General features: G+C 45.2%; 1 protein-coding gene across 1 annotated transcript in view; it reads left to right on the top strand.

Annotated features, from left to right (window-relative positions):
• Fam129a (family with sequence similarity 129 member A) overlaps positions 1-13,915 on the top strand; it is a 179,948-nt gene extending 166,033 nt beyond the window's left edge. Inside the window, exons 10-14 of the mRNA XM_004646607.2 lie at positions 2,592-2,753; positions 4,366-4,476; positions 5,656-5,763; positions 9,221-9,332; positions 11,433-13,915. Coding sequence (XP_004646664.1) covers positions 2,592-2,753; positions 4,366-4,476; positions 5,656-5,763; positions 9,221-9,332; positions 11,433-12,622 — 1,683 coding nt within the window. The 3' untranslated portion in view covers positions 12,623-13,915. The remainder of the gene's footprint in view (positions 1-2,591; positions 2,754-4,365; positions 4,477-5,655; positions 5,764-9,220; positions 9,333-11,432) is intronic.
• The last annotated feature ends 250 nt before the right edge of the window (positions 13,916-14,165 follow it).

Genomic DNA, 14,165 nt, shown 5'->3' with positions numbered 1-14,165 from the left:
TTCTGTCTCTAAGTTTTCCTTTTTATTTATTTATTTTGTATTTTAGGGAAGGGTCTACAGGGTGTTCAGGGTCTCATTACTAGATCGGACTCGGAGTGATTCTCCTATTAACAGCCTCCCAAGAGCTGGGTTTATAGGCATGTGCGCCACCACACCCAGTCTCAATTGCTGTCTCAGCTCGCCCTGCCCTGGGGGTGGGGCCAGCATGGCAGGCCTGGGGATTGAACCCCTAACCCCTGTGCCTGCTTGCAGGTGCTGTAATCCGCTGAGCTATTTAGCCGGCCCTATAAGTTTTTCAAAACTACTTGATGAGACTATTTCCAAGTTAAGTGTTTTGGCTCTAAATCATTCTTTGTGATGGCTCCGTATTATCTCATGTATGGAAACATGATTTGTTCAACCATCCCACTATGGCTGGCACCAAAAACAAAGCTGAAATAAATAGCCTTGCACATAGACCCTTAGGCTCCAGGGGTTTCATTCCTATGGGATAGAGTCTTACATTGAAAAGTACAGTCCTCATATTAACAAATATTTTTATTCCATTCCGAAAAAAGCATTTAAGTTTTGTATTGTCCTCCTTGTGCATGGCTAGGGACTTTCTCCTCATCACCATTGTGATGTGTGTTAGAATTTGACAAGCGGATAGGGGCAAAGTGACAGCCCAGTTTTCCTGTCCTGCCTGCTCAATTCAGTTTTTAAATGACACAGTCCTTATTGTACAAGAAGAGCACTCTGCAGTGTGATTTTTATCATTGATTTCATTTCTTTGGATCCCTCCATAATTTACCCCTTTTTTAAAACGTATTTAGTACAGGGTCTCACTACACAGATTGCACTTGTAGTGATCCTCCTGTTTTTCAGCCTCCCAAGAGCTGGGATTACAGGCAGGTGCCACCACACCCAGTCTCAATCACCAACTCAGCAAGCCCCGGAGGCGGGGCCAGCACAGCACACTGGGGATCAAACCTGGGTCCCATCGCCTGCCTAAGCAGGCGCTTTAGTCTGCTAAGCTATCTGGCCAGCTCTGTAATTTACTCCTTTACAGGAATAGCTTTCCCCTTTAAAGTACAAGGCTGCTTATCCACATGGCTGACACTGACAAAGGTTCTACAATCTGAGGTACAGGATCTCAGGATAAATCCTGAGGGGATTTCACTGACCTTATCAGACCCAAAAGCTACAACTCTTGTTGCATAGGTCCTGCTTTACCTTGGTCTTAACCATCCAGCAGAAAAGTATAAAAACGAAGTATAAGAAGTAAAGTTATGTTGAGCTATAGGGGATGCAGGTCAACAATTTCTGACATTGCCAGTGAAGCGGAAGACACAATACTATTATGGACTACTGGACTCTTTTAGAATATTTTGCTGAGTTTACATACCTATAATATTTAATGACAGAACTTAACAAAAAAAGGGGATACAGATGAATGTCCATTTTGTATCTCTGTATTCAAAGTGGTTAGGATAGATATATCCTAACCACTTTAGATATATAGTTATATTCTCTTAATGAATAGAGGGATTTGTTCTAATGGTGTTTGTAAATAGGATATCATGTCCACATCTTGTACAGCAATTAACCACTAGGAAGAATGTATGCAATGTGTTAATTATTGAAACTGTTCTACCAATTTGGTTTGAAACTGTCTCATGGCTATTTGTTTCTCAATAAAATTATAGAAAAAAAACAAAAATAAAAAAATAAAGTACAAGGCTGCAGGCCCTTTTGACATTCCTGTCTGACAGCACATATTATTCTCATTCCCCAAGCCTTTCTTCCAGCTCTCCATGGAGCTTCCATTCTCGGGAATGTTGTCTGCTCCTTCTTTACCTACTCTCCTTTTTATAATAACCCCCCAATATTCCATGCTTTAAAAATAGCAGAAAATAAACATAGAAAACTCCACATCTTCTGTTGCAACAACATTCGTCGTGTTAGAGTCTACTGATAGCACAGCTTTGGCAGCTGGTCTGCCGTGGGAGGCCCTGTGCCCTTGCTGATTAAGTTATCAGTTGTCTAAACTGAGTGGGGAAGGGACCTGACTTTTTAGTCCTCAGGCCTCTTCCTCACCTGCCTTGCCATCTCCTAGCACCGTGGGGCAGCCTGCAGTAGATGGACGGAGACCTTGCATGCGCTGACAACCTCTGAATAGTGGGGAGCCTTGGCTTTTTTGCCCAGAGTGTAGGCATCCAGGGAGCCTCCTAACCTCCTCAGGGTTGATCGGGAGGGATGTCACTCTTTAAAGAAAGCTTTGGAGGCCTGAGGGTCCAGCAGCAGTTCCATGCTACTGTGTGAGCTCCGAAGCAGGAGCTCCGAGTCCACTGGGCACTTACAGCTGGATGCCTCTACACCTGCTGCGCCCTGGGTCTTCCCGTCCCCTGGCCGGTTCTTCCATGGTTTCTATCACTGCCCTGGAGCTGCCTCTCTGACCCACTGAAGAAGACACATAGCCCACCTGAAGATGTTGCAGGTGTAGTGGGCCCAGTGGTGATTTTAATACATGCAACATTGGTATCATGTACTGTATAAATGAAATATGGGTTCTAAATCTGAGGTATTTATTTTTCCCCTTGATCATATTGTAGCACCTAGATCAGCTTATGAATCTGCCACTAGATTCTGTGAAGATGGAGCCTTGCTACACTAAGGTCAACCTGCTTCAGGAGCACCTGCAGGATCTCAAGAGCCGCTTCAGATTCCCACACGTGGACCTGGTGGTCCAGAGGACACAGAACTACATGCAGGAGGTGGGAGCTGCAGGGCGTGTGTGTGGGAGCGGATGCGGGTGCGGCACGGGTGGGGCCCCACACTGCGGATCGGCTGCTTCCTGGGCAATTTGGGGAAGTGAGACCCCTTTCCCTGGTTGTGTTGACTGAGGATACGCCCTGCCCTTCCAGCTGGCTTCATCTTTCTTCCATGTTGATAAACATCACAGGGAGGAAATGCCTCAGATAAATAAAGTGGCACTGATCAATAATTATTTAATTAACAAGTCAGTGCTTAGCTGCACATTGGAAACACCTGGGGAATTTTTAAGACATACTGATGCTTATACCTCATTCCCAGTGACTGAATCTCTCTCTCTCTCTCTCTCTCTCTCTCTCTCTCTCTCTCTCTCTCTCTGTATATATGCATATTTGTATTTTGTTCTTATCAGTGCCTCTTGGTTATGAGTGGGTTTTGTATTCGCTGATTCGTGTATGTATATAACTTACATAATGTTCACTGTCTCACCCCCCCTGCCCTTTACCTCTCCTTTGTCCCCTTCTCAAATACTCCTCCTTTTATTTTCACGCCACCTCCCATTTTTAAAAGTTTCCACATTTGAGAGAAAATGTGATATTTGTCTTTCTGAATCTGAAATATTTCACTTACTACGATGATCTCTGATTCCAGAATTTAAAACATTTCCCCCTACTCCATTCCTTCTGCTTCTGGATCTGCAGCCAGTATTGAGAACCTTTGGCTTCAATTACTGTAATTCCCTAACCTAGTTAAAAACCACCCAATCAGGGCTGTGGAGATAGCTCAGCAGCATAAGCACCTGCCTGGCAAGAGCAGGGTCCTGAGTTCAAGTCCCAGTACAAAAATAAATAAATAAATCGCCCAATTCATCAATCTATCCCAGTTTCCAATTTGAATTCGAGTTCTCTCAATAAATTGCTTCTCCCCAAGGGGTCTTTTCATGGGGAGCAGGAATCGCATGCAATGTTAGAGTGTCTCATAAGTAAAGCACACTCTCTGATTTGACCACAGATGCTCTAGGGGGGCTCACTGGAGGCTGGGCACTGCCTGAGCAACCCCTGGGATCAATACAGAAACAAATTCTTAATTCATTGCAATGAATAAAGGTTGGTGTGAATACTTTGGGATTGGCCTCAGGTTTGGAAAGAAAGAAGTGTTTTTTGTTGTCTTTAAAAGTTATGGTAGTATAAAGCAATGTATCTTATGACCCAACCTCTGAATTATAAGACACTGAGTTGAACAAAGAGCAAACCTGGGCAGCAGTTTATCAGCAGTTCCTTTGGTAATAACCAGCCTGGAGGAATGGATACCCCATTTAATCTGGGGCTGCGGTCCTGGAGGGTGGAGGAGGGGAAGGGCCGCAAAGAACGATGTCTTCTTTAGGAGAAAGAGACTGCATGCGTGCCGTGCTGACAGACACACCTGTGTGTGGCCGGTGTTTCCTGACCTCCTAGGGAGCCCATGGTGACCACAGGGTTGTTAGTTTCACGATCCAGGGCCGTGGGAGGAGGACCTGTCACCCTGTGTGGCCCCCAGAGCAGAGCCTGGGATGTGGTAGCTCATCTGAGGGAGGTGAAGCTGACGGTGCGGGTGTCCTGTGTGTTTGGTTTCCAGCTAATGGAGAACGCGGTGTTCACTTTTGAGCAGTTGCTCTTCCCACATCTCCAAGGAGAGGCCTCCAGGACTGCGGCCGCCCTGGAGAAGGTGAAGCTCCGAGTCCTAAAGGTAAGCCTGTCTATGGGAGGCATCAAACGAGAACGTGACCTCTGCTTGTTTTGATGAGCACAGAATACCCTCCGCCCTCTCATTGGGCCTCCGAGTCTCAAGTGACTTCACCTTGTAGCCGGTTCCCCGCCTGACTTTCATGCCTGTCCTGCCACCTAGTGGCTGCTGTAGGGACCACAGTTTCTTAACGTTTGCCTACATTAGGGAGGACAGAGCCCATTTACTTTCACAGCAATTTGACTTGACAAACTTTTACTGGCTGTGTATTACAAGCACTAAGACGAGGATTGCTTTCCCTATAAAAATAACCAAGGCACAGCCTCTCTCCTCAAAGAGTCTGCAGTATAAGAAAACTAAACTGTCAATATATTAAGAAAAAAATTAAATTACCAAGGCAGAGGAAATAACCCAAAGAAAACATGCCTGCCATATGAAATAGTGTACTGCACATCATGTGTAAGTGCATATTTAAATAGTGCTATAATAAGTCATTGCACATATTGGTATATTAAAAAAAATGTTAAAGCCTACCAAGTTTCATTTGATCATCCCAAGAACTTGTGAGATGATTAGAATATATCCCAATGAGGAAATGGACCTTCTAAAAAAGTGTATTCAGGCTTAACAGGCTAGTCACGGTGATCTTAGAGCTAAAGCTGTCTTCAGTCTAGTCTGCTAATATTTTTACTGCCTCCTGCTTAACCTAAGTAATGGTTTGGAACGGAAGGTCAAATTCCTACAAAGCCTAGGGTTGTTCCTGAATTTCACACTCATCTTGATACCTCACACCTAGGCAGAACCCTGATAAACACATCACTGAGACAAAAAGAAAATTGATTATGTTCACATAAGTAATCATGCACGAGCAGTTGAGCTGAAAGAAAAGATAGCACCACTGCCAGGTGTTTCAGCAGGTCGGAGGAGAGGGAGAAAGCAACCTCACTAGTTTCATCTTGCCTCAGTTTCCATATCTGTGGGAGGGGAGAGATGGGTCATTACATCACAGCCTACCACTGGAGTGAGCAGGACTTAGCCAGAAAGACCTCTGAGGTCTCTGAGGTCTCTGCAAGACTTCAGAAATGAGGAGGGAGGAGATGACTCGGGTGGCTGGGGTTTTTGTTCAAGCAAATATTGATGGATTTTAATGCCACTATTTAGCAAATGCTTCTCTATTGACAGCAATACGATTATGACAGCAGTACTATCCGGAAGAAGATCTTTCAGGAGGCACTGGTGCAAATCACGCTTCCCACTATGCAGAAGGCCCTGGCGTCCACATGCAAACCGGTAAGAGCATGGTTGCTCCTGTTTCAATTGCTCGACTTCACTGTTACAAAAAAGAAAGCAGGCAGATATGATACACAGACAATAACATCCAATAAACTTTACTTACAAAAACAAGAAGCTTCGAGAAGCTTCCATGGCCTGGACCAGAGGATGTCTCACAGGGTAATGGTCTGAACTGGAGCCAACCTAATGGTTGGCATAGAGCACCAGATGAGACCAGGCGTTCACCAATATAGTGTGACTCCTCCATCCTCTCCTGACACTTGACCTTACATATGGAAAGATTTCAAGTAACAGGACTACAGAGCGATACTTGTTCTCTTATATCCAATAGGGTTTGTTTACTGAAACTAACAGCACTATTTGAAGGTGCTGCAAGAAGCAGGCATACAGACCCATGATTATGAAGGTGTGTCGTAGCCTGCAGGGCAGAGTGCTGGCTGAGCACAAGCTGGAGGCTGAGTGGAGTCTCAAGATTCACGCTCACGATCCCCATTTAATTGATTTGGAGAACTAAGCATATGACACAGTTCATTGGATCAACATAGAAGACCTGGTTTGTAAAACTGGGCATAGCACAACAGTGTAAATGTCCCTTAATTAGTCCTTCCTGCAGATTCTTTAGCTGGTAGAAAATTTCAAGGGCCTCTATTCTGAAACATGTATTAAAATGTATCTACACCATCGAGGAGGCACTGCGCCAGCCCACATCCACTCTAGAGTTTGCAGTGTAGGGGCAGAGGATGGGCACACAGGAGTTCAAGGGAGAGTGCCCAACTCCATGTGTGGGATCAGATAGAACTCTTGAGGGTTAAGCTTTCATCCAAACTTAAGGGATTAAACCTCAGTCAAGGGAACAAGGACCAGGAAGGGAAGAAGAGAGGATGTTCCAGGCATGAACCTGTGCACCACATTTAACAGGGAAAAAGTCAGAGGTTCAGAGCAGTGACGTGCTTCTGCAGGGTCCCCTGGAGAGTCCTGAGTGGTGTCATCTCCTGAGAAGTATCTATACATCAGTCCTGTCTCATAAACCCTCTAGAGCTCATCATGGCTCATGTCTGTTAAGACCTTTTGCTTTCTTCAGTGGGTATAAAGGGATCCTATTATTACCTTCTGGTAATATAATACAATCCGGGCTCACAGCACTTTAAGTCTTAGCATTGAAAGTTATCTGAAGGGGCCAGGAGATGGCTTAGTGGAATAAGCGCTTCCCTGGTAAGCGCAAGGGTCTGAGTTCAATCCCTGGTTCCAGAAAATAAATAAATAAATAAATAAAGTTAGCTGAGTGTGGTAACTTCTGATCACCTACTAGAAAACCTGTCCATTTGATAAAAGGAATCAAGTCTCACTGCTAAGTTCCTGCTTCTCTAAAAGCCACATGTGGGAGCCTTCTCCCAGCACTATTAGGTGCAAGGATGACTGGGTTAACCTTCAGATATGATGTGATACATTCCAATCCCAGCCCTGTTATGCTGTTAACAGGCAAATCATTTGCAAATTCTTGGAAGCAGAGAAGGCTAAGTGTTTTTTTTTTTTTTGTTTTTGTTTTTGGCTAAGTGGTTTTGCAGTATACTTGGTCTTCTTATAAGAAATCAGGGAGTGCCATTGTCAGAGGGAAAGAAGAAAATGTTATATAAGAGTATGTCCCGTGCCAGCGGGTCAGTCAACGAAGGTCACCTGGGAGAGGAGTGGGGAATTGAGGAGGGGACAAAGGACAGGAGACGTGAGAAATGGAGACAAGACAGGATTCTGATCAAGTCTGTTTATTCAAAGGAAACTCTGAGTATATATAGTGGAGGCATAGGGAAATGACGTCGGCCGGTAAAAAGGTGCGAGTAACTAGGCAACCGGGCTATGACAGGAAGTTCCACCTCCGGGGCATAGCAGGAGACTTATGGGAAATAGGCGGGGTGAAAAGAACGAGGAACTTAGCTCAGCAGAGGTAGGGGAGGAGGAAGTCAGCGTCACTAATGACGCTGATGCACCAAGAGAATTTTATAGGTCAGAGGCACTCAGGTGACCATTAAGGGATTCGTGGCGCACAGTCATGATGTGGCAGTTTCACAGGAACCCGGAAACCCACTTGCAATAGGATTGGAGGCCTGGAGTTATTGAGCCTCCCACAAGAGTACTTGACTATAGACTTTCCAATCGGACCACATTCTAATAAGGTTAAACATGCATCTACCCCAAGATTCAGCCTCCTCACTTCTAGGCATACACGCTAGATAAGTAAGTCCTTAAGTAAAAATGAAAGACTTCTCTAAACATGTTCATAATAGATATGCTGGTCAAGTAGAAAAGTCTGAGTGTGCAAAAACGATTTTGATTTATTCATGTATCAAATGCTATTTATCAATAAAAAAGAAGAGAGCTACTAATATATGTCTTAGCTAGGAAAAGTCTGAAAATTAAAGACAAAAGAATCCAATTCATTTCTCTGAAGCTCGTGACTAAGCAAAAGCTCATCTATCATGAGCTGTCAGGTTGCTGCCTACCTCTCAGAGGGCTGTGGGCTGGAAGGGAGTGTGGGGGTGTCTTGGGGGTGATGTAAGTGTCCATCTTGGACTGGGTTATGGTTCCATGGATATCATTACGAATTAAGCATCATTGAACTGTTCCTTAACAACCTGTATGTTTTACTGGATGTAACTCCTAACTTGTTGAAGTACTTTGGCATTAAATTTTTTAAAAAAGGAAACACTTTGGCTGTGCTGGGAGAAAGGGCCTCAGACCTACTGAAAAGACACCTGATTATCTTAAGTGTCTTCTGTCTTCTTCCTTCCAATGCATGTGATGTGTGTCTAGTGCAAGGGAGGGGAGGGGAAGCACCAGGCGCCAAGTGTCACCTTATGATGACCAGCTAATACATATGTCAAGGTCGTATGTATTCTTAGCAGAGTGATTAAAGATTGCTAAGCTGACTTATTTCAGCATCTGTGGCCTAGGGACCAACTTTGCCCTTGTCCCTTACTCTTTGAGAAAGTGTCTTAGTTCTTTTCTCTCATTGCTGGGACAAAGTACCCTACACCCAAAATCAAGGAAGGAAAGGTTTATTTAGCTCACAATTTGTGGAGGTTTCAGTCCATACTTGGCTGGCTCCAAGGCAGCGTGGCACATTGCAGAGGGCAGCAGTTCATGGCGGTGGAAAACAGCAAAGAGCAAAGGGAGGAGCAGCAGCTGCAGAGGTGCCAAGCCTCTCTCCTCTCCCCACGTTGTATGCAGGCCGTCTGCCCCATGGTGCATGTAGCACTCACACCCATAATTCCTGCACTGGATCATGAATTAATCACAAACACTAGAAGCCACCCCATCGCTGCATGAGGCTTTGCGGGGATGACCGAGCACAAACCATGACAGGAGGAGACCGCCAGTGGGAATTGTCCTTTCCCTGTCTCCTCTGAGAACAGGCATCTCATGCCTTTTCCTCTTTATCTTCTTGTCTCTTGCTCTCCAGGAGCTTCAGAAATATGAGCAGTTCATTTTTGCAGATCATACCAACATGATCCAAGTTGAAAATGTCTATGAAGAGATTTTACATCAGCTTCTCCTGGACGAGACTTTGAAAGGTAAGAAGGGTTTACCTGGTGATGGAGGGACTCCCCATGGAGGGAGCACCTTGACGTGGAATCTGGAAGTCCATGGCATAAGAAAAGGAAAGAGGAAGTTGGCCTTGGTGTTCAGGGAAAGATCTAGGAGAGGAAAGAGAAGAAGGAAAGATGCCAGCCTTGATTGGACATTTGTGGTTTGGTACATACCCTGCTGGTACTTTAGATGTTACTCCTTTTAATGCCAGTGCAAAATTGGGGATGGGAATGTTAAGCTCCTTTTTGATGATCCCAATTTTGTTGGCCACATCCAATGTATTATAATTGGGGGCCAGGCAAATATATTTCTTCTTCTCTCCATCAGGCCCAATTAGGGTATTGACCTTGGCAATATCAAGGTCATAGAGCTTCTTTACAGCTTGTTTAATTTGGTACTTATTGGCTTTGACGTCCACAATGAACACGAGTGTATTGTTGTCCTCGATCTTTTTCATGGCTGACTCTGTAGTCAGGGGGAACTTGATGATGGCATAGTGGTCAAGCTTGTTTCTCCTGGGGACACTCTTCCGAGGGTACTTGAGCTGCCTCCAGAGCTGCAGTGTCTAGAGAAGGTGGAAGGTGGGCGACGTTTGTATCTTTTTGTGGCTGTGGATGCCTTTCAACATGGCCTTCTTGACCTTCAAAGCTTCAGCTTTGGGAGGGCCAGGGACTTCCTTCTTTGCCTTCAGCCCTATCTTGGTAAAAAGGCCTAAGCTGGTTTTTTTTTTTTTTTAATTATTTTATTTTGAAAAAAAAATAAGGTGTCTTCTGTAAGGCTGTCATCTTGCACTGTGTGAGACAGAACTAAGGAGAAAGAGCTTTTAGGAAGGAGAAAGAGCTTTTTGCACAGGCAATAACCCCACCCAGGGTAGGGCAGAAATGTCCTTAGCAAGGCATGGACTCTGCTCTCTCAGCAAATTCCTCTCCTCCACTTGGCCAGACAGAGAATGTCTGGGATAACACAGTGCCCTCTGGGTCTTTTTGGAACAGTAACACCCACCCAGGGTGCTATATAATCTGAGCTTGTCTGGGATTGGATCGAGAATAGGAAAAAGTTTGGTAAAAATATGCTGAAGAGGGGCACCATCAAGTGCTGGACCTGAAACCTATCTGGTCTCCATGGAGGAGGTCTTGTGTATGACCCAAAGGCCTCCCTAGGGAAAACCGTCCAAGTGCAGGCTCCACTTGACATAGCTGCCCTCAGAGATCCAAGGGGCAGGGAACGCAGCAGGGCCATCATGCCATCTGCACAAAGAGGGGCTAGGGCAAAGCATGGCCAGCCCACTGTGAATACCTCTGGTAAATTCGCAGACTTCTCCCCCTTTGCTCTCTGTGAGAAAACTGTATAATGTGTTGATTTTGTTAGAGCAGGAAAATCTACTGCCAGCTGCTAAAAGATTATGCTCTACACACCCAGATCCATGTTGTCTCTGATATGAATGGCATTGCCTAGGATGTGTATTGTTGGGCGCCAGAGGCCTGTTGTTAAAAACATCAGCTGTTTTTGGTGTTACTGTCTTTGCAGTTCTTAAGGCCTGTGAGGCCAAGGTAGATGTACCTAGGCTGCCAACCCTCTTTCAGCTGCGTCTTTAGGACTGAGAACCTATTACATACTCAAGACTGTGTGGTGAGAAAGAATAGAAAAGTAAAATGCCAGCCCCTGTCCTAAATGTGTTCCAATCTAGGTGAACAAATGGAACTGCATGTGTTGGCAGCTAATTAAACGGCATAGGGGGCCTCTCTGAGTGGTATGCATGGTATTGTTACAGACTTTGAAAGCAAAGGCACCTTTTATATTCACCTCAGGCTTGTCAGGTTCAGTCCTATATTAGATGCCTAGCAAATGTATGCTGTTTGAATAAATGCAGGAATGAACCTTCCGAGGTTCAGTCTGGAAAGAGTGTGCAGTCTCTGGTCATCAGAGAAGGCTGCCTGGAAGAGGGTGGACATATGCTGGATTGTGAAGTTGAGAATTTGGATAGCCAGAAAGGGCTGATGGGAGTTTGGTTTCTGGATAAAATCGGCAAGTCCAGCTTGTTTAGGCAGTCTTATTGTCAAGTTTTTTCTTCTTGTATTTTTCAGTGATAAAGGAGGCTGCTGTCTTGAAGAAACACAACTTATTTGAAGACAACATGGCTTTGCCTAGTGAAAGTGTGTCCAGTTTAACAGATCTGAAACCCATCATAGGATCAAACCAGGCCAGTCCTGCCAGAACAGTGTCTGCCATTCTGCCTGGAGCTCTAGATAGTGAGAACCCGAGTAATGAAGTGTTCCCGGAGTCAGAGGAAAAGAAGCAGCCTGGAGATCCCAGTTTATTGGCCAAACAGGAAAACCTTTCTCGCACCCAGCCCAGCTCTGCCCTGGTTGAGGATGAGCAGGTGACTATCTCAAGCACAGAGGACCCTGCTGTGACTCCTGTGGCCGCAGAGCATGTGGAAGATACTGTGGGCGTGTGTTCATCAGAGCCAGAATTGCAAGGAACCGCTGAGGATGAGGAGCCCCTCTGTGAAAAGCCAGAATCCACTTCTGCCTCAAAATCCTTGAAGGAACTCAGAGAATTGTTAGTGGTGACTGGGGAAGTGCCAGTGGAGTCTGCTGTGGTGATTGAAAAAGACACAGATGAAGAGACACTGGTTCTCCAAGAAAATGAAAAAGAAGAGGAAAAAACCCAAATCAGCACAGAAGCCAGTAAGGCAGCTGCCCCACAGGAGGATAGTCATGAAGAAAGTGAAGTCAGTCAGAGGGAAGCCCCGTCTCCTCCTCCAGAGGCTGAGGCCCCCACAGTAAACATGGGAGCATTTCCTGAGGAGAGCAGCTCTGCTCCTCAGCCAGCCTGTGGCAAGCTCACTGGAGACCTCACCGAGTATACCAGCTGCCCAGACCCTACTGCAGAGCCAATGGAGGCCACAGAATCTTGTGAGAGGGAGCTTGCAGTGAGGGCCGCCACTCTGCATGCCCACGAAGAAGCGGCCATGGGGAGTGCTGTTGAGTGCCAGGCCACATGTCAAGAAGTTGGCACTTTCCATTCTGACCCCATCTGTTCCAGGGAGAGCCAGGTTCCTGAGGAACAAGAAGCAACAGAAGGGCGAAGTGTGATGGCCCCGACTATGACCAGTGTGGATACAGAGGCTGTTAATCCTTCGCCTGTTTTTGAGTGTCAGTGGGTGGTTGAGAATGCTCCCAACACAGATGCCCTACATTCACTTCAAGATGATGCGAAGGAGGGAGAAAGTTGTCAGGAGAGCTCCCCAGAGCAGCCCTCAGAGGAGTGATAATAGGCACAGTTTGGAAAGTCTTTCTTTGAACAAAGTCATAGGATTATAATGATGGGTCTATGTGGGAGTTGCATGTGATTTGCCTGAAAAAAAAAATTGTGAAATATTTCTTTAATCTGAATAATGAAGCGAGAGGAAATGCACACAGGCTACGAGCACAGAGGCCAAGCTTTGTGGAACTGAACTGCCTCACCATCCCTTACTGCTTTAGCATTTTCACAGGAATCACAAAGGCACGGGCGTGTTGGGGCGACGGGGAGCTGGAGGGGCCCGAGAGAAGCAGCAGTGATATATCGGAGACTGAACGCAGCAGGGGCACAGTTCTCGATGTTCCACATGTTTCAGTGGTGCAATTTTCTACTGCACTTTAAGGCTTTTTAATGTTTTGTAAGAATGTAAATGTATACTGCAATTTCTGCCTCACTATTTGCTCTATCCACCTCCTGCCCTCTTAAGGACTCAGCATTTGTGCCTAGTCAGGCTGCAGGCAGGGGAAGGCCATAAGCACCAGTCACCCCTGATGTGTGCAGCCCACAGAGCCATTCATACCCAGTGTAGATCTTGGGAGAAACTGAGTAGAAACCACGGGAGGAAAAGCTGTGGTCTATGGGACTGTTACTAATTCTGCTATCAATTTCTTGTTAACTAACGTGTTGATTTTTATCAATTAATCACCTTTTAAGGAGATTCAGATGAGGCAAGGAAATTGTATTGGCAAGTATAAGCCTGAAAGCATTCCAAATTAGTCTTAGACTGCAAAGAGCTCAGCTAAATAATCAAGCCTAAAGCCAACCAATTAAACAAACTTTATTTGAATAGGTACTGCATGCTACAGACTGTATTCAGCATAGTAATAAAGAAAAAGAAAAAAAAGTGATTTGTCTTATGTAAATCAAAAGGCCCATGAGAATTTAGAAGAAGAAATCATGCCAATTTTTGAACCATGATAGTCTCCCCCAAACCCCAGACAGTCCTGGTTTATTCTCAGATACAGAATGAATGAATGAATACATGAATACAAAAGCCAAGGCGTAGACCACCAAGCTCCTAGTGTCACAAAAATTAGAAATCGTTTGTTTGGTCATTCAGCAAATTAAGTGAGTCCCTGCTAGGTACCAACCACTGGTGATAGTCTGAATGACAGTTCTTTTCTTCCTGAAAGGAAATAGAAATGTGTTTTCTAAATGGATAGTAAGATGTAACTGTTAATGTCAAAAATGGAATGGAAGGCCGGCCTGATAGCTCAGCAGACTAAAGCGCCTGCTTAGGCAGAGGGCAGCCGCCAGGGTTTGATCCTCAGTGTGACATGCCGGCCCTGCCCCTGGGGCGCGCTGAGATGGCAGTTGAGACTGGGCGTGGTGGCACGCACCTGTAATCCTAACACCTGGGAGGCTGAACACAAGAGAATCACTATGAATCCAATTTATGTAGTAAGACCCTGTAGACCTTGTCCTACATACCAAAAAAAAAAAAAAAAAAAAGGAATGGAATTACTTGCAGAAATCTAGAAAAAGGTAGTTCTTTAGAAAAACACTAGATT

Source organism: Octodon degus, unplaced genomic scaffold (genome assembly GCF_000260255.1).
Source record: "Octodon degus isolate 3935 unplaced genomic scaffold, OctDeg1.0 scaffold00273, whole genome shotgun sequence".
In the NCBI taxonomy this organism is placed as follows: Eukaryota; Metazoa; Chordata; class Mammalia; order Rodentia; family Octodontidae; genus Octodon; species Octodon degus.
This window is presented reverse-complemented; position numbering and strand designations above follow the sequence as displayed.